Source organism: Eublepharis macularius, chromosome 1 (assembly GCF_028583425.1).
Source record: "Eublepharis macularius isolate TG4126 chromosome 1, MPM_Emac_v1.0, whole genome shotgun sequence".
NCBI lineage: Eukaryota > Metazoa > Chordata > Lepidosauria > Squamata > Eublepharidae > Eublepharis > Eublepharis macularius.
This window is the reverse complement of record NC_072790.1, coordinates 227,839,390-227,859,832: the sequence shown is the minus strand read 5'-3', so window position 1 is coordinate 227,859,832 and position 20,443 is coordinate 227,839,390. Positions and strand designations below refer to the sequence as shown.

General features: G+C 48.3%; 1 protein-coding gene across 2 annotated transcripts; it reads left to right on the top strand.

Annotated features, from left to right (window-relative positions):
- The first annotated feature begins 7,264 nt into the window (after positions 1 to 7,264).
- On the top strand, positions 7,265 to 20,232 carry SLC25A45 (solute carrier family 25 member 45). Of its 2 annotated transcripts, none has more exons than XM_054990776.1 (7): positions 7,265 to 7,376; positions 11,190 to 11,264; positions 11,945 to 11,988; positions 12,336 to 12,407; positions 13,927 to 14,112; positions 15,541 to 15,808; positions 19,376 to 20,232. In XM_054990776.1, exons 1-7 carry the CDS (start codon positions 7,364 to 7,366, stop codon positions 19,642 to 19,644), a joined length of 927 nt encoding a protein of 308 aa, XP_054846751.1. In that variant the 5' UTR covers positions 7,265 to 7,363; the 3' UTR covers positions 19,645 to 20,232. The 2 variants fall into 2 exon arrangements, with proteins under 2 accessions (XP_054846751.1, XP_054846760.1); XM_054990785.1 differs by lacking the exon at positions 7,265 to 7,376 and adding an exon at positions 10,703 to 10,788.
- The last annotated feature ends 211 nt before the right edge of the window (positions 20,233 to 20,443 follow it).

The following is a 20,443-nucleotide window of genomic DNA, read 5'->3' as shown; positions in this document are numbered from 1 at the left end:
TAGCCACAGTCACTCCTCAGAGCATGAAGGAGACAGCCCAGGAGAAAAGGCTCCTTACCCAGAGAGGACATATTTCCCAAATCCTCCAGCATGACATCCTTGTACAGAACTCTTTGGAATGGAGTCAGCAGGGTCTGCTCCCCCTTGGTGAAATACACAGCCACCTCTTCAAAAGACACCCAACTTTGGAGGAGGAGGAGGAGAAATCTACTTTGGAAGAGGAGAAATCTTGGAATACTAGCATAAAGAGGGAGGGAGAAGGGTCCCATGGGGGCATTTGTTTTCCCCCTCCCAGCCCTTCTTGGGGGTAACTTCCCCACCATGCTGGAAATGAGAACAACAACTCTGGCCCCAAAGAGGCCTGAGAGGTCTGTATCAAAGAAGAACAAGTCGTTTTCCTGGGGAAATTTGTGGTACAATATTGTTCTATTGCTTCACCTTGGCCTTCTCTGCACAGGTCATCCTACATGGGCATGACCATTTTCCTGTTTTCCTGGTGGGGAAGTCTCGCAGTGCCAGAACTGAGGGGAAGGAGTGCCATCCTTTGAGCTTTGTAGCAGAAAAGGAACCATTCCTGCCCTCTGCTGTGCGTCTCTCTAGTTATACCACCCCCCACCCCCTTACCTGAGCTGGCTTCATGGTGGTTCTTTTCAGTTGCCCACACAGTGGAGACAGCGGAGAAGACATCAACAGTGTTTTTTTATCTGCCTGGGAAAGTAAGAAAGAAAGATGGCGGGAAAACACTTTTGGCTTCACACAAATTTCTCTGCAGTCCTTTGGGGCCTAATTCAAGATGTGGGGTTTGACAGGGGAAGGCTCTGGAGTCTTTGGCCCCACATCTCTCCCTCCACCCAGACATTCTGTATGGGGGAAGGACTCCTGTTCCTATCCATTCCCCTCCCCTCCTGGTCACGTTTCTTCCCAACCTCATGGTTAAATCCATTCCTGGGCGTTGAGTACCTTGTCCTGCCAGAAGCTACACCAATCCCTTCTTCCTAGGGTTCCCAGTCCCCCAGTGGTGGCTTGGGATCCCCCACTCCCAGCCTCTGCCCCTCACTGTCTCTTACCAGGCTGGGGGGGAGGTGCGGGAAACAGGCCCGGGAGCTGCTGTGAGCTCCGGAGCCTTCATTGTTGACAACAAAGGGATCCCTGCAGGGGTATTTTTCTTGAAATTTACCAATTTTAAGCAAAATACTCCTGCGGAAGGGGGGGGGGAATCTTTTTTTCATTGTTGTGCCATGAATGACATCACTCCAGAAGGCTCGGGAGTGCACATGTATTTTGCATGTGTACACAGAAAATCTCTCCACCCCACGTGCAACTCCCTCCGTAGAAGCACCTATCTCCCTCGTTTGGACTCTGGGAGATCTGACAAGCCTACTCCTTCCCCTTTGAGGGAAGGATGCCAAGACCATCTGGCCTGCTTCACATCTTGAGGAGAGGCCAGGAGGTGGAAGGCCCCGAGGAGTGGAAATGGGACTGCTTGGCTTGAGGTGCAGGAGGTGGTGGGGAGATTCCAGCCCTGAACTTGGCAACTGCAGAACTCCTTTGCATCATGGGGAAACTCCTCCCTGCACACAGAAAGCTAGCTCTGCAAAGAGAGTTTCAACCCCTCCATTTCTGCTTCAGTGAATCAGGTCAGAGATGTCTTCCAGGGGTGTCAGATGGAAGCCTTGGCTCTTTCCTTCCTTCCAGCCCCTGGCCATGCTGCTGACCCTGAGAAGATCCTGCAACTCTGGCTCAGTAACCGCCACCCCCTTCTCACACATCTAGAGGAGCAGAAAATCAGCCCCAAATCTGAGAGGGCCAGGATCAACACATGGAGGATGGAACTTCGGGGCTCCTGATTTCTCATTGGTCTGTGTTCTCTCCAGGGCGTGTCTGTAGCTTGTTCACGACTGCTTGCCTATTTTCACTCCAAAACCTTGGAAGGTGGGACTTAGCATCTCCTGCTTCTTGATTGGCTGATCTCTGCTCTTAGCATCCTCTCATTGACTCTCTCTGGTGCTTGTCTGATAGGCACATCTGCCCCCCCTTCCATCAGGATCCAGAGGAGTTAGCCGTGTTAGTCTGTAGTAGCAAAATCAAAAAGAGTCCCGTAGCACCTTTAAGACTAACCAATTTTATTATAGCATAAGCTTTCGAGAATCAAGTTCTCTTCAGGCATCTGATGAAGAGAACTTGATTCTCGAAAGCTTATGCTATAATAAAATTGGTTAGTCTTAAAGGTGCTACGGGAATCTTTTTGATTTTCCTTCCATCAGGAGTTTCCCTCGAAAATCTCAGAGGGCAGGATTTAGAGGCAGCTGCTTCCTGATTGGCTACCTCTCTTCCCAACGTCGTCCTATTGGCTTTCCCCAGTGCCTGTCTTATGCAAGTGAAAGCAGACATTCTCAGCCATCCTCTTGTAAACAGCTAATCCAGTCCAAATTTGGGGTATGATATGCCCTTTGATGGTAGAGCTATGACTTGAGCAGGACACCTGCAGGCCTGGACAAAGTCCCATCTAAAGGTCATTAAGTGTGTGTAAAGTGCCATCAAGTGGCAGCCAACTTAGATGACCCCATACAGTTTTCAAGGCAAGAGATGAACAGAGGTGGTTTACCATTGTCTGCCCCTTGGTGGTCTCCCATCCAGGTATTAACCTGGCCAACCCTGCTTCGCTTCTGAGATCCGATGAGTTCAGGCTAGTCTGGGCCATCCAGGTCAGGGTAAAAAATGTCAACAAGAGCGAATGTTTAATCTTGCAGAGGAGGAGGAGCTGCTAAAATCAAGAGCCCCTTGTTTTGTTCACCTCTTTGGCCACTGCAAGAGCAATCCTGGGCTTTTTTTAGGGGAAAAAGAGACATTGATATCCCAGAACCAAAATGGATGACCAGACATGGGGAAAAAGGGGCACAGCCAGTAAAAACCTGGCTGGATGCTTTGAGATATATGCAGTGACACCCATTCTGTGGAGCACGTATCTCTTTTCTCTGAGCTCTTAAAGTGCGTATACACCTTCCTTTAAAAAAATAATCTGATAATCTAGGAGCAGCTGGAAACAGAACAGAAGCTCCTCCCGACTGGGCCTTGATAGAAAGTGCTTGAGGGCCAACAGCCCTGGAACTTGTCTTCAAGTCAGGGCTTGTTTATTACCCTGCCTATGGTTTGCAGACTTGAGGCTGCTTTTAATGAAATGCATCACAACAGAAACCACCACCCCCATCCTCTGATCATGGGCAAAGTGCCCTTTTCTCCTCCACTACATTGTTACCTGCCCTCATGCACCTGAGGATTTTGAGGCAAAACAAATTCTGGCCAGCTGAAGCTACATTTAGAATGGATGTATTTGAGATGAAGACTGTAATCCTATGGGCAATGGGACTAAGACCCACTGGATACAGTGGGACTGACTTCTTAGGGCTGGGCTGTAAAAAGCAACCTATAACCATGTGCCCTGGTGTGGATCTGGTATGACGGTGATTCTAGCTGATCAGTGGTTTAACATCTTGAAAAATCTAAATGGCTTTGATGGGTTGGAAAGCTGAGTTGAAACTAACCAAGTGAAATTCAGCAGCGATGAATGCAAAGTTCTGGATTTAGGCAAAAGGAATCACACTCATAAGTATAGGAAGGGGATACCTGGCTTGGTGTGTGAAAAGGATCTCAGGACAGCATATGCTGAATATGGGCTGGCTGTATGATGTATCTGCAAAAAACAGGGTTAATACAGTTTTAGGCTACATAACTAGAAGCATAGTATCCAAGTCACAAGAACTGGGGTAGCAGTTAGAGTGTCTGACTAGGACAGGGGTCCCCTGCCTTTTTGAGCTTGTGGGCACCTTTGGAATTCTGACATAGGATGGTGGACGCAACCACAAAATGGCTGCCACAGGAAGCAGAGCTATACACACACCAGAGGAAGTCCAAGTACATGGAAGAAGAGGGATGATTTAAAAAATACACTGGAAAAGAGAAGCAGAGAGAGAATAACAACAACAACATTCGATTTATATACCGCTCTTCAGAAAAACTTAATGCCACACTCAGAGCAGTTTATAAAGTGTGTTATTATTATCCTCACAACAGTCACTCTGTGAAGGGGATGGGGCTGAGAGAGAGCTCTGAGAGAGCTGTGACTGACCCAAGGTCACCCAGCTAGTTTCAAGCAGAGGAGTGGAGGATAAAACCTGCTTATCCAGATTAGAGTCCTCCTGCTTTTAACCACTACACCAAACTAGTAAAACCAATACTGTGGTGGCAGCTGCTGCTGAAGCAACATTATTTTAATCTACACAGCCAATCAGACCTCCAATAACCAATCAGAAACTGTACTGAGCAAGAGCCCCTATCTAGCCTCACCCACACTTTCTGAAAACACTTGGCAGGCGTCAGGAAAGGTGTGGACACCATGATGCCCATTGGGATCTGCATTGAAGATCCCTGGGCTAGGATCAGGGACAGCCAAGTTCAGATTCCGCTCTGCCATGGAAGCTTGCTGGATGACCTCAGGCCCAGTCGCACACTCTCACCTAACTTACCTCACAGGGTGGTTGTGAGAATAGAATGGAGGAGGGCAGACTGTTGTCAACTGATTTGGTTTCCCAAATGAGGCTAAGAATGTGAGTTATAAATGAATACATAAATAATAGTTCCACTGTATTCCATGCCAGTTTGTCCTCATCTGGAGTGCTGTGCCCTCTGCTGGGTGTCACAATTTAAGAACGGTGTCTTCTTGGATAACTCTGGTGTTGTGAAGCCTTTTCAGTCTGTTTTCAAGCTGGATAATGAAAGCTCTGGTGGATGATCTCCATCTGAATTAGACAAAGGCCATATTTCTTTGTCGCTCCTCCTGGATCTATCAGCAGCCTTTGACACAGTAGATCATGCCATCCTGTTGAGGTATTTGGAGGCAAAAGTAGGTATCAGGGAATGTACCTTAGACTGGTTTAAATCGTTCCTCATGGAATAGACTCAAAGGATTGCTATTGGAAACCAACACTCTGCATTGGGCAGGGGGTTGGACTAGAAGGTCTGTATGGCTCCTTCCAACTCTCTGATTCTGTAATCTTCCATGTGGGAATTTAACTTGTGGGGTTCCACAGGGTGCAGTTTTATCCCTCATGTTATTCAATATGTGAATGACACCCAGCTTTATATCTCCCTATCCAAATCCCCTGGTGATGCTGTAGAAGTCTTCTTGAGTCGCTGCCTGATAGCTAGGGTTGCCAGCTCCAAGTTGGGAAATTCCTGGAGATCTGGGGAATGAAACCTGGAGAAAACTGGAGAAGGTGGGGTTTGGAGAGGGAAAGGACCTCGGCATGGCATAATTCCATAGATTCCACCCCCCAAAATAGCCATTTTCTCCAGGTGAACTGATCTGTGGCCTGGAGACCAGCTGTAATTCCAGGAGATCTCCAGCCACTACCTGGAGGCTGGCAACCCTGCTGATAGCTGAGGTCAAGTGGCTGAAAGTAAACAAATTTAAACAATACAGGCAAGTCAGAAGTCACGCTTGATGGGAAGCCAGAGATATTGAAAGTCATCGTACTCCCTGTTTTCAGTGGAGTTCAGTTGACCCTCATAGAGTTAGTTAAGTTCCCTAGGGGTTATACTGGATCCAGCATTGCTGCTAGAGAAGCAAGTTCATGCAGCTGCAAAAAAAAGGCCTTCTTCAAACAGCCTTGCCCAGAAGATGGCTTCCAATTCTTGACACGGCCGATCTGGCCATCTGGATCCACACCTTGTTAACATCCAGACTAGACTACTGAAATGCACTCTACACAGGCCTCCCTTCAAAGTCAACTCAGAGCTCCAGCTAGTGCTGAACACTGCAGCTCAATTATTATTGGGAGCTAGGCAGAGCATGTGTATGACTCCCATTCTGCAACCACTCCATTGGCTACTCATCAGTTACTGGGCTCAGTTCAAGGTGTTGGCTGTCACATGCAAAGCCCTTCATGACCTTGGTCCCTCATATATACAGGACCACCTCTCTCCCTATATTCCACCATGGCAGCTTTGCTCATCTGAACAGGGCCCTGCTGCGCATGGGCAAAATCAGCAGCTGCGCATACATTCTGTCTGGTGGCCCCCTCCCTATGGAATGGCCTAACTGAAGAGGCCAGGAAAGCTCCAAATTGCCTAACTTTCTGCAAACTTTACAAAACCAAATCATTCAATAGGGCTTTTTACTCATATAGGAGGGCTATACTGAAAGAAGTGGTTTCAAAGGTTGTGTTGGTAAAGGGATAGGAACTACAGACTATACTACTATATGTTGCTGTACTATGTACTAACTGTTGGTGTAAGTATGATCCTACTGGGTAATTTCTGCATTCTATAATATGTCAGGTTTAGAATTGCTTATGCTCTGTTTCAGCATTGTTGCAGCTCTGTATCCAGTTTGGTGTAGTGGTTAAGAGCGCAGGACTCTGAGCCAGTTTGGTGTAGCGGTTAAGAGCGCAGGACTCTAATCTGGAGAGCCGGGTTTGAGTCCCCACTCCTCCACTTGAAGCCAGCTGGGTGACCTTGGGTCAATCACAGCTTTCTCAGAGCTCTCTCAGCCCCACCCACCTCACAGGGTGTTTTGTTGTGGGGATAATAATGACATACTTTGTAAACCGCTCTGAGTGGGCATTAAGTTGTTCTGAAAGGCGGCATATAAATAAAATATTATTATTATTGATATTGTTGTTATCAGATTTCTGCTTGTTTTCAAATCTTTGCAAATTTTGCATTTTTATGCCCTATTGCATTGTTTATTGACTACAAATAAGGTAAATAAAAATAAAAGGTGTAGACAAATTGGAACAGGTTCACAGAAGGGCAATTAAGGTGGTTGGGAGTCTAGGTGGGTAAAATCAGTTGAACAATAAGAGAAGCTTCCTAAGGGTAGAGCAGACCAGATGCTACCAATTATCTTGGGGAGTGAAGGGCTCTACCAGACAGCTTGTAAGGACCCTTCTAGTTCTAGGACACTTCGACATTCTCTTTGTTCAAGGAATCCTGTGAGAAGAGGGCTAGAATCTCTAATAGAATTGTGGGCACTGTCACCAAACTACATGCCCCAAGATGCTTTGGGGGAAGCTATGACAGGTAAACTAGTATAGAATTGATAAAGGGTTTGTGGCACAGATAAGGCCCACAGTCATAGAACAATCCAGCACAAGAACCTTTGTCCCAGGGTTATTTCAACAGTGAAACCAGAGGCATGAATGAGTTCTGCTGGGCTTCTCTCCCCTGTTGTAACTGGAATTGACTTAAAGCTTTTGGGGACAGAGACACTTTTAATGCAGAAATCAGGCCTCAGCAATCACTCCCGACGTGTGTGGCAGCCCCATGTGCCATTTCCTCTTCTGATGACAGGATTCTGGGATGGATGACTGATCCGGGTAAGTGTTCTCATGTTTTTGACTGCCCCCTCTGCTACTCCTTCTCTTTAAACCTTTGACGGGCAGCGCTGTTCCTGCTTTGAGTTTTTCCCTCTGTGTCCACTTGTTACAATCCAAGCCTTCATTTGTGTGACTGGTGGCTGCTTCTGCATCTAATATAATCAATGCACAAAACAGGCTAGGGTGGGCTCCTGCTGCCGCCTTGTGGTGGCTGGACATCCACGTGCATTGCTGATGTAGACTGTGCCTATTTTTGTCTGTGCTTCTGTTGCAGACAGCCACAGGGTGGTCTGGCTATGTGTACCTTTCTTCCCTCCAAGCTGGGCAAAGCTGTCAGGTATGGGAACAAAGGGGCAAGTTTTCTCTCTGAGAGGGCAAAAGTGGTCTGTGGCACAGCATTCCTTCAGGCCAGGCAGCAGGTTGCATGCTGGGAGATTTCTGCCAAGGATTCTGGGACCTTGGCTGGGGCAATAATGTCTCCTTGGCTCCAGCTGAGGGTGGGGAAATGTATCCGTCCCTGCTTCTTTCATAGGCCCCTCATTTACTAGGCCTGCTGGGATCTTGCAAATAGAGACATCATGAGGTATCATAACCAGTCATTTCTTTACCAGAGCCAGTTTGGTGTAGTGGTTAAGAGTGCGGGACTCTAATCTGGAGAACCGGGTTTGATTCCCCACTCCTCCACTTGAAGCCACTTTGGGCTCGTCACAGCTCTCTGGAGCTCTCTCAGCCCCACCCACCTCACAGGGTGTTCTGGGGATAATAATAACATACTTTGTAAACTGCTCTGAGTGGGTGTTAAGTTGTCCTGAAGGGCGGTATATAAATTTAATGTTATTATTACTATTATTATTACCCACAGCAGGCCCAACTCTGTATGTGGATGCCCAGGGAACCTGCATTAGGGTGCGTTTGAAAGGAGAGGAGACTTCTGCTGTCCAAGCCACCTACGTGGGTAAAATGGCACCCTTCCCATCTTTGCTGGCCTAGTGGGATAGTATGTCCATGAAAAACTCAGTGGAGCCAAAGCGACCCCTGAAAATGAAGCCACGAAAACACTTGAGGTCACTGTGCTTTTGTGCTCCTTTTGTGCTTGAAGACCTAACCTGGGGCGATTCCGCACGGCTTACCTGAAGCCAGGACGTTGCGGAACATGCCGGCAAAAATGCGAAAGATCGTGTTTTCTCGCGCGAGTTTTGCACGACATCGCGCAAAACTCACGCGAGAAAACACAGGCCGTCATCACACGGGCTTTTATTTAGCGCTAAAATGGCGCTATTTCCCGGCAAACTCCCACCTTATTCCAACACTGTAGCGATTTTCTCTCTTCTGCTTTGTGCTTGATAGTCGCGCTATTTTGTGCCTCAGTGTGAATGCCTCACATCGATGTAGTTCCCCTCACAACGTCCTATGCCCTCCCTTCAATCCCAGAATCCATTTCTTCCTGCGACTCCCCTTTTTTAAATTTTATTATGTCCTTATAACGCCATAACGAAATAACACAATGCAAACTTTCTGCTGAAGTAAAAATGACTCAATCGCCATGGCAGAGTCTTCAGCGATGGGGATCACGTCAGACAGGGAGTTTTCTGCGGGCAAAGGGCTATTTATATAATTTCAAAGTTGGAAAAACAAAAGGGTCGTAATGTTTTGCTCTAACGGAATGTTTATATGCTGTTATTCCGTTATAGCGGAATTAAACGCCAGAATAATTAAAAAAGGGGGAGGAGCTGCTTCTGCGTGGTTAGAGAGAACAGAACAGAGTGCTTCGGTGTGGACAGATGGTGGCGCGAAGAGCCGTTAGGTGACCCAAAGAAACGTTACTGTGCCGATAACAGGTAGGACGCTATATGCTGTAAATTTAATGGAAGAGATGCCCATGTGACGACGGCCACAGTCTTCCGTGTTTTTGCCGGCATGTTCCGCAACGTCCCACAACGTCCCACAACATCCCAGCTTCAGGTAAGCCGTGTGGAATCGGCCTTTCTGGAGTTACACATAAATGATTCAAAGGACTGCTGGAATTAAAAGAAGTTGAAAACTTAATTAGAATTACTTTAATTATAACCAGCACTTTTTTTCAGGGGGAACGTGGTGGAATGAAGTTCCGGCACCTCTTGAAAAAACTCGGCAATAGTGCTTGAAAATAATATTATTTCCAAGAAACCCATGTGTTTCTTCCTCTTTTCCCTCTTGAGAGTTCCACCACCTCTTTTCCCAGAAACCACCCCCCCTGATTATAACCTGTCTTTCTTGCTGAAACACAAGGTAGATTACATAATATAAAAACAGGGCAACCAGACTGCCCAAGGCACCTTGGAACTATGCAACGAGGCTAGGATCTCAGAACTAGAAAACAATGCGAGCAACATCTGAGGCAAGGTATACTATACTATAAACAATGCAGAAAGTGGAATTACAAGGCACAATACAATGCAGTAAAAGCAGGTGATTTCTGCAGTAATTATTGCCGTAGACTACAGTCTTATTCCATTACAAGGTGCCCGCCTGGACTGTTCCATTGAGAGTTGCCAACTCCAGTGTGGGAAACTTCTGGAGATTTGGGGGTGGAGCCTGGGATGAACAGTGTTTGGGATGGGGAAGGACAAGTAGCTCAGCGGGTGTGCAATTTAGGGTTGCCAGCCTCCAGGTGGTGGCTGGAGATCTGGAATTGCAGCTGATCTCCAGGCCACAGAGATCAGTTCACCTGGAGAAAATGGCTGCTTTGGAGGGTGGACTCTAGGGCATTATAACCTGCTGAGGTCCTTTCCCTCCCCACACCCTGCCATCTCCAGGCTTCACTCCCCAAATCTCCGGGAATTTCCCAACTTGGAGTCGGCAAGCCTAATGCAATTCCATGCACTCTGTCCTCTGAAGTTGCCATTTTCTTCAGGGAAACTGATCTCTGTAGACTGGAGATCAGTTATAATTCCAGGCGATCTGCAGACCCTACATGCAGGCTGGAAACCCCTAGTTCCATTCTACTACACTTCTAATCCCTTCATAAAAATAACCTCCTAAACATTTCTGTTTTGCACACTCTGGTGGAAGTGAGGGAGCCTTCCTGGCCAGCTCAGGCAGGCCATTCTACACGTTGTGAGCCACCACGGCACATGCACCAGAACACGCAGTTGCCAATCTTACCCATTTGCAGGGTGGCACCTGCAGAAGGCTTCGTTGGATGAGCAAACCAGTGCCTGTGGAGCCTAGGAAGGAATTCATTAACAAACGAAAATTCATTAACAAATTCAGCTGGGTTGGACTTGGATGCTTAAGGACAGGCAAATTGCCTTGCTGGGACAGAGCAAAGGTCCATCCTGTTTAGCCAGATGTTGGCAGGAGAGGTGACGGGGGGGGGGGTTGCTCCAGGAAGCTTCATCTCCAGGCGTTTAGGCTCCAGCAGACATTTTGGGTAACCCTCTTAGGTTGCATTTGTGCAATACCTTTCTCCCTGCAGGCTCCTCTTGCCTGCAGCCTTCTTACCCAGCCTCCCACTCGCCCAGCCCACCTGATGCTTACAAAAGCCCCCCCCACACACACACACGAGGATCTGAAAAGTGCCTCATCTGCAATGGCACTTACAGGCCCCCTTTTTCAGCTGTCTTTCCTCCAATGGCCCTTTTTATAATTTGCTGCCTCGTGGATCTTTTCTCAGGCCCAGGTCTCTCGCCACAGAGAGTCCGGCCAGTTAGCAGCCTGTCTCAACTGGGGCTGCTGTAGGGGAAAGGGGAAGAACGTGCCTCAGTGGCGCGAACCTGGTTAAAGATTAAGGCGGCATGGAAGGTTCATTTTGACCAGATTTCCCCCCTCCAGGTGCAGATCTTTCAGGCGCGTCCTGCGTCTCAGGTGCCATGTCCAGTGCAGAGTTTGTTGCAGGATGGATTTCAGGTAAGGCCTAAAATTCCTCCCTGCTTAGCAGCCTCTTCCCCAAAAGAAAGCCTCTTCCCTGGCTCAGGAACTGGGGTGGAATTGAGTTGTTATTTGCATTATGCCTTAAAGATTTCTCGGATATCCACTCCGTGGCATCTGTTGAAGCTTTTATGTACCCACAAGCTAGGGGCTGTGGCTTAGTGGGAAAATGCCTGCTTTGTATGCAGAAGGTCTCAGGTTCAATCTCTGGCATCTCCATTTAAAAGTATCATGTAGCAAGAGATATGAAAGACCTCTGCAGAGCCGTTACCAGTTAGAGTAGAGAAGACTGACTTTAATGAACTGATGGCCTGATCGGGTATTAGGCAGTTTTGTGTGTGTTCATGTGGCTGAATCCCTTTTCCAGAGTGGAAGGTTGCTGGAGAACGGACTGGAGTTGGTTTTGCTGCAGGGACTCCTTCCCTCTTCCTTGGCCTGTAGAGCTTTTCCTGCCCCAGATTTCCATTTCCCTCACAGAAGCCCTGCGGGGCAAATCTCCCTTATTCCCATTTTACAGATGAGAGCCTGAACACCAGGGGCTTGCCCATGGCCACTTGGAGACTCTGTGGCAGAGGCAGGCTTTGAATCCAGTCTAGCTCCCCAATTGCACCAACACTCCGAGCCCCCCCCTTACTAATTCCTCTTTCTTTTTGCTGCAGGGGCAGCCGGGCTGATTCTAGGGCACCCAGTGGACACTGTGAAGGTGACTTGTGGGGCTGGAAAGTTTGCACAGGGGGAGGAGAAAAGATCCCTCCAGCTTTGGGGAGGGCAAAAGGGGAGAGATCCCAGCAAGAACGAAAATTGGTGATAGAAGTTGGGTGCTGTACAGCCTATATAAACTGCTAACAGGGTGCAAGGTGAGTGCGAGAGGTGTGGTAAACTGGCCTTTTAGCAGACCCTGTACCACCCAGCAGCCTCGCTTGGGGTAACTTACACATGGCAAATTGCCAATTCCCAATAGTCACACATTGATCTGAATCTGAGCCACCTTTTCCCAGTTGGGGGTGTTTTTTATGGCTCCCCTCCGCTCCCAATTCTGTCATGTTCCAGGTGCGGTTGCAGACGCAGGCTGGTTACCGAGGCATCTTGGACTGTGTGGTCAGGACGTACCGCAACGAAACGGTTTGCATGCGTTGGATGAGCCGGGTCACCAAAGCTGGGACCAAATCGGTGCCAGCCGTTGTCCATGCAAAAGAGAAGACTCAGAGAGCCAGGCACTGAAGCCCAGATGAGAGGGAGCAAAGAATAATGCAGAGGACCAGGGTGGTAGCCTGGCCATGGTGTGCCTGGGACCTTTTCACGAGTACTTCATCTGCATTATCCTACCAAGTACTCTATTTCTGTACTTGAATTTTTAAAAACCCAGGGAAACAGCAGGGAGATGGTCAGAATTCCTCCCTCCCTTGGCCAGGCTGATAACTTCGGGGGTCCAGCTTGGGCCAGATGACCTGCCCCCTCTCCCCCCATCCACTCACCTTCCCTCTCCTGCTGCCCAACCCCACCACTGGCTGGCTGTAGGAGTGAAATGGCAAGCCAGTAGGCAGGGACAGGTGCTGCTACTGCTGCTTCTTGCCCCTGTTGCCGCTTGCTGACTTGGGCAGGGGGTAGCCTTGCTGGCCACAGCAAGGAAGAAGAGCCAGAGTGGCAGGGGACCCCTGGAGTTGGCAGCAAGTCTTTGCCTCCTGGCCCTAGGCACGTTTTGGCAAGCTACCCCTTGGTCCTCTGTATTCATTCACATTTATGGTCTCCATTATCCTATTTTAGTCGGGATCCCTAAAAAAGGCAGCCTCCCTCTACAGAGCCATGTATGGGTGCTAGATAGTGAGGACAAGTGAGGGAGGGTTCCCTTCATACGGCCTTTCTTGTGGCCTTCCCTGTGGGAAGGGGTTATGTGGACCTTTGATGTGACCCAGTGAAGCATTTCTTAACAGTAATCTTAAAGGAGGCTGAGCTGGGTAAGCCATGCTGCCACAGCTGGGGTCTCTTCCTGCCAAGGGCCACTTGGATCCCAGCCTACATAACACCCTCTTGGTGCTAAACAATCCCAAAGTAGGATGTAGCTGGGCTCGGGCAGGCAAGGCACTGAAGAAATCTCTGCTGCTTTCTGAGGGAACCCAAATTATGTGCAGAGGAAAGGCAGAGTTAGCACCTTGGAGAACGGATTGCCTATACATGCCCAGTTTTCTGTGGTTTCTCCTGTTCTTGGTCATAGGTCCAGAGGAGTTAGCTGTGTTAGTCTGTAGTTGCAAAATAGTAAAAGAGAACCACAGCTCTCTTCATCAGATCTGACAAAGAGAGCTGTGGTTCTCGAAAGCTTATGCTACAATAAAATTGGTCAGTCTCAAAGGTGCTACTGGACTCTTACTATTCTCTTCTGCTACTGGTGGGGAGGAGGAGAGGACAGAGTCCTTACCTGAGAAATGCTGGTCAATCCTACGCATCCCCTTTTCCCAGCATCTTCCCCTGGGCATTGCCCACATGTTTTAAGGCTGGCCGCTGCAGCCATTAGGGCTTCATAACTGCTTAAACTGGATCCAGATCCAAGCCTTATGGGGAACCTTGGCTCTGGAGCCTTGGCTCTGTCTGAGCTACCGCCGGTCTCGGAGGGCCACCAGTTCCCTGCTCTGCTTCTCCCTTGCAGATCCTTGGCTTCTTCAAAGGCATGAGTTTCCCATTGCTCAGCGTGGCTATGGTCAACTCTGTCATGTTCGGGGCCTACAGCAACGCCCTGCTGTACCTCAGCAACACCCACCATCGGGACCGTCGCTCCAACCCTCCCAGCTACTCCCACATCTTCGTAGCCGGCTGCTTCTCAGGATTGGTGCAAGTAAGGAATGGCTTGTCCTTTGGATTGGGGGTTGTGGATGCCCATTTCCCCCCTTTCAGTGACCTAACCAGTTGCCCCATAGGGCCAAGCTACAAGTGACGAATGACACTTGAACGGCAAGTGAGCAGACTCACATGTATTCCTCCAAGTTCACTTGCACTCCACTTGCACTCTGCTTGATCAAGCGGAGTGCAAGTGGAGCGCAAGTGAACAGGGAGGAATACATGTGAGTCTGTTCACTTGCCATTCAAGTGTCATTCGTCACTTGTAGCTTATCCCATAGAATCATCTATCCGTGACGGTCCTATGAGACACCCTTGTTAGAGGCCAGGCCAATGACGTTGCCACAAAAACTGTCCTCTTTGTGGACCATTCATTTCTTCTGTTGCAAAACTGGTCTTGTGCTAAAAAAACCCTTTGCAGTGGATTGTGTCCAGTATTAATTTGTACTGTTTTTTAAATAGATCTTTTATTAATTTTACTACAGGCATCATGAAATATTTTTGAAACAGCATAATATATTCTTCCCCACCTGATTCTCCATTTTTTATTTCCCAAATGTTATTCTTGCAGTTTTACAAAATAAAGAAATAAAATTATTCCACATTAAATCATTAATCTATGATAAAGGTAAAGGGAGTCCCCTGTGCAAACACTGAGTCGTTACTGACCCATGGGGGGGACGTCACATCATGACGTTTTCTTGGCAGCCTTTTTGTTACAGGGTGGTTTGCCACTGCCTTCCCCAGTCATCTACACTTTACCCCCAGGAAACTGAGTACTAATTTTACTGACCTCGGGAGGATGGAAGGCTGAGTCAACCTTGAGCCGGCTACTTGAACTCGGCTTCTCCCAGAATCGAACTCAGGTCGTGAGCAGAGCTTGGGCTGCACTACTGCAGCTGACTACTTTGCACCACGGGGCTTGGGTTAATCTGTGATACAAACCTTTTATACCCTCCCAGTCTGAGAAAGGAGATTTTCAACTCCGTGTTGTGAAATGAACGTCTTGGGCCAGCCTGGATCAGACCTCTCTCAGTTGAAAATCCTGCAGCCTCATTTCCATGGCTGAGTGGCTTGGACAGCAAAGAGGTTCCCCCCGTGTAAAAATTCCAGATGGGTAGCAAAAATAAAACGGGAGTCCAATAGTACCTTAAAGATTAACAAAATTTCTTCCAGCAATAAGCTTCCTTGCATCAGCGCTCCCTTCATCGGATGCATTGGAATGGATATCCATTAGGCAGATTCATACATGCTAAAAGCTGCAAAAAAAGAAAAAGGGAGGGAATGTTACAAAGAGAGACCACGTTAACTCAACCCCCTTGTTAATCCCCCTTGTACTTCGCCCCCCACCTGCTTCCTTTGCTCTTGTTCTATTAGTTGTAGAAAGGGTAACCAGCTGCTACCACCCTTCTCTGTGTTGCTGCAGGCTGTGGTTCTGGCCCCTGTGGATCTTGTCAAAGTCCGGCTGCAGAACCAGACGCACCCTTACAGCCGTGGTGTCCTGCCAATGGAGGCCCAGCCACTGTACAGGGGCCCGGTACACTGTGCTGCCAGCATTCTGCGGAAAGAGGGCGTTCCCGGCCTGTTCCGAGGGTTTTTGGCATTGGTGTGGCGTGACACCCCCACCATGGCAATGTACTTCATGACTTACACAGGGGTCTGCCGAGGGATGACTGCAGAAGGGCAGGAGCCAGGTGAGGGGCCAGAGGGGCTAAGGGAGAAGGCGCTGGGCCGGCACCAGTCTGGCCTCCCACAGCTTACACGGTTGGTGTTCAACACCAACAGACTCAAAATCTGCTCAACCCACTAGGGAAGAGAGTTCTATAGGAAGGAGGCAGCCTAGCCCCCTCGGATATCAGAACGGAAGGGGGTGTAGAGAATGCATTAATGGAGTGTTCTTCTTGCCTGTGTGAAAAGGAGGGTGGAGTGCATTCCCACTGCCTTCTGGGACCAGTCCTTCCAGGTAGGTCTGGCATATTTTCTACCAGTGGATAGCGATTGCTTGTTCTGTGGCAAAGAGTCCTCCATGTAAGCATCATAAGCGAAAGCTGACAGGTCTGTTTGCAGGCATCTTTTCAGAATATGCAAAAAAGAAAAAAGAACAGAAAAAATGAAAAACAGGGAAAAAATTTAAAAAGAAAGAAAAAAGAGTATGCAAAAGAAACATAAGGCAGCTGGGAGGCAAAGCCATCCCTGGTCTTACGCAGTTGCATGCTCACCACTTCCCCAGGCTGTAGTTCTGAGGGCAGGGTTAGGAGCATTTGGTTTCCAGATGGGAGAGCCTGGAAAGTTAGGTCACTCACACACAGGTTTTTAAAGCAACAAGAACAACAACAGCACTTCTATACTGCCCTTCTAGACAGATTAGTGCCTCACACATGAGTGTGGTGAACAAAATCAGTCTTATCGTAATCCTCACAATAAGGCTGGGGAGCTGTTTACCCAAGGCCACCTGCTGAGTTCATGGCAGTAGTAGGATTCAAACCAGCAGTGTGTTGATTTGCAGTCTAACCACTTCACCACTATGCCACAGCAGCTTTTGGTGCAAATACTATTGGGAAGTGAGTTTTTTCCTATTGCTTCTGTGCATCCCCCAGGGTTTCCTCCACTGTCTTCCCAGCAATCTTTCCCAAGTTTGCTTTGCTGTGGATCTGGATCTTTCCAGATCTTCTCACATTGGCATAATTTTCCCTCCCCGAATCCCCTGCAGTGGCCATTTCCCCCATACCAGAGGGCCTTTTTTGCTTTTAAACAAGCAATTCACATATTACTATAGCATTATAACATGAAAGCAATCCATATCAAGTTTTCTGCTTCCATTTTTTAAAAAGTAAGCTGCTAGCCTCTTTCATTGTGGAGATATAATGGGAAATGCATATCTCTAACAAAAGGGGTTATAGAGACTTTTTTTAAAAGCTGAGAATATAGAATACCTGACAGATGTTATAATGTTATATTTATTTTTATTTTATTTATTTATTTATATTATATTTGTATTTTGCCCTCCCCGCAAGCAGGCTCAGGGCAGATAACAACCTTAAAATCATTTTAAAACGTTCCATATTAAAACATTAAAACATCATATAAAAATAGCAGCACTCTTTGCCTGGTGGCAGCAATACAACTATTAATGAGCAATACAGCAGTACAACTAGATATAGCAGCACAGTAACAGCAGCTGAAAAACAAACAGTGGTGTGTTATAAGCATAAAACAATATGTCAATTGCTGATTTTAAAACCTCAAAAAGCCCGCACCCCAGCAATGGTGCAGGGAGGGAATGACTGCCCGAGGGGATTGTGGCAGGGAAGATGCAGGGGAACCTGCCATGTGGAAGCCCTGTTGCCACTCTGCTGTATCCATAGTCACAGTAACAATGGAAAAACCACACAAGCCCATTCCCATGTGGAAAGCACCTTATTTTCATACCTTTTCATGCCTTATATACAAGGGTGCATACAGAGTAGAAACCGCCTCTGCTTGTCATTTGCCTTCTCACCAGCTGGGGTCACCATAAGTCAGTTGTGACTTGATGGCATTTTACACACACATGTAGAGTGGAGACTGTTTCTTTTTCTCCCAAAATCCAAATTGCTGTTTTTCCACGGATGCTCACCCACCTCCCACCCACAACCCTTCCCTTGAGGGGCTATCTTCTCCGATGTCTCATTCAAGAAGGGAGCCGTCAGGAGTGCCATCTCCTCCTGACCACTAGCTTCTACGGAGGAAATTATCGACAACCATTTTAAAAACATTCACATGCTTGTGTCAAAGGCCCTGACTCTCCCAAGGCATCCCTTTAGGCCAGATGACTTTATAGTAGGAAAGGAGGGAAAGTGTCTTTCCTTGCTGGGAACTCCTTTAGACCAAGGTTTCCTGGAAAGCACCCTGATAGTTGCTTGCCACCACTCGGGTTTCTCCTGAGAACATCTAGACTGACCTCCTGGGAAGCTGTCCTTCCAGCTCAATCCTAGCAAAATAACAACGTAACAGGATGGAAACCCTGAAAAAATATAGCAAACTAGGTAGCGCCCAAAGGTCTCTGGCATGTAGGGAAGAGAGTCAGAGAAATATCCCAGATAAATTTATTGTACTGAGGAAGCCAAAAATGCTTTTATAGAAAGAACATTTATTATAGAAAAAAGAGGAAAGGGTGGGTGGATTCAAAAGGGGTAGGATTGAGGACAAAATACAGGGGGAAAGCACACTATCGCACAGCACACACACTCTGAAATAAAACAATAATGTTGAGCTAACTCAACTAATTACATTTTACCTAAGTTGTAGCAGGTTCCTCAGAGCATGTACAGAGTTCCTTGCACTACCAAGATAGTGGAGAAGTCCTTGACCCCCTGGCCCACTAGTCTTGGGGTGTCCAGATGTTCCAAAGTGGGGACAAAGAAAAGTCCAGAGCTCCCAGATATTTATGGGCAATGGAGTCTGACCTAAACTAACCTCCTTGGTGAGATTGATTAGCAGATCTGACCAATCCCAAGCTAAGCTCCATCTCCAATGTCTGAGACTATTTCCACCAATTAGAGAATTATTACAGATGGTCCCGCCATTTTAATGGCTCTGCACTAACAGGACCAAAAGGGAATCTGGCACAAACCTGGTGCCCTATGTTTCAAAAAGGATTAGTTGGCCAGGTAGCTAGGGCTCCCAAGTGCCTGCTGGCAGTGGGCAAACTCCCTGGGGTTTGCCCCCTTGCCCGCCAATCTGCCAGCAATAGGCGGGAGGTGGCAAGTCCCTTGGACGTTGCCTGCCACCAGCAGGTACTGCAGGAACACATGCAGTGTGTGTGCTCCCAGGGGGCACGACGATGTCACTTCTGGGAGTGATGTCATCATTGGCCCGCGCAGAGCATGAGAATGCTTGCACAGCTGGTGCAGTAACATCACTCTTGGAAATGGAAATGATGCTATTGCGCATGCGCTAGAAGCACGCACAAGCAATTGCAGACATGCTGGAGGCACGAGGTAACTGCCAGTCCCCACCTCCACCCCCTGCTGGGAGGGTAGACAGACCTGGTAACCCTACAGGTTACAGGAATGGAGTTACAAAGCCTTATTCTCATGTAAGCCCAGGGAGCCAAGAACTCAGCTTCTCAAGGTGGCGGTCCTCAGCCATACTGAATCTTACGGTTTGTCACAGGAAGTGAGCAAAAATACACCCCCCCCCCAAAATCTGCTCCTGTCTTCCTTGTCACCAAGACTCCATCCTCTTCCCCTTTCCCCAACCCTTTCTCTCCCCCACTCCAGGCCCTGTAACTGTTCTTGTGGCTGGTGGCTTTGCTGGAAGCGTTTCGTGGGCCTTGGCCACCCCGATGGACGTGGTGAAGGCCCGTTTGCAAATGGACGGGATGAAGGGGGCAGAGTATCAGGGGATCCTGCACTGCATCCTCAGCAGTGCCCGGCAGGAGGGTCTGCAGGTTTTCCTGAAGAGCCTTGCCCTGAACAGCCTCCGTGCTTTCCCTGTGAATGCGGTCACCTTCCTGAGCTATGAGTGCCTCCTCAAGATTGCCTGTTGAACTCTGGAACCGCCATGACTCAGCTCTACTTTCCCTCACCCTGTGGGAATGGAGTAGCGCTCCCAGCTAGGCTTACGCTCCAGATCCTGGCAGCCCAGAGCTCTGTTGGGAAGAACGTAAGAGCCCCACTGAATTAGACCAGTGGTCCATCTAGTCCAGCATTTTGCTCCACACAGTTGCCCTGAGGGGCCACCGAACAGGGCACAGAGCCTGAAGGCTTCCCCTGATGTTGCCTCTGGTATTCAGAGATTTGTTTTCTCTGAACATGGAGGTTCCTGTCACTCACCATGTCTAGTAGCTGCTGATGGACCTCTCCTCCGTGAATCTGTCTGATCCCCCTGTAAAGCCATCTGTGATTGTGGCCATCACTACATTCATTGGCACTGAACTCCACGATTTACAGTGCAATCCTATGCAGAGTTACTCCAGTCTCATTGAATTTTTTTGTGGCCCTCAAGCTATCGGTTGTCATCAGCTTCATTGGGTATCCTTGACTTCCACTCAGGGCTTTTTTTCTTGGAAAAAAGGTGGTGGAACTCAGTGGGTTGCCCTCGGAGAAAATGGTCACATGGCCAGAACCTCTTGAAAATGGTCACATGGCTTGTGGCCCCACCCCCCTGATCTCCAGACAGAGGGGAGTTTAGATTGCCCTCCGCGCCGCTCGGCAGCGTGGAGGGCAATCTCAACTCCCCTCTGTCTGGAGATCAGAGGGCGGGGCCACCAGCCATGTGACCGTTTTCAAGAGGTTCCGGAACTCCGTTCCACCACGTTCCTGCTGAAAAAAAGCCCTGCTTCCACT

Bases quoted from the DNA above. Each gene is read 5' to 3' on its own strand.
- SLC25A45 (XM_054990776.1), top strand. The intron at 14,113-15,540 runs GTAAGGAATGGC...GTGTTGCTGCAG, and splicing joins GCTTCTCAGGATTGGTGCAA to GCTGTGGTTCTGGCCCCTGT. The intron at 15,809-19,375 runs GTGAGGGGCCAG...CCCCCACTCCAG, and splicing joins TGCAGAAGGGCAGGAGCCAG to GCCCTGTAACTGTTCTTGTG.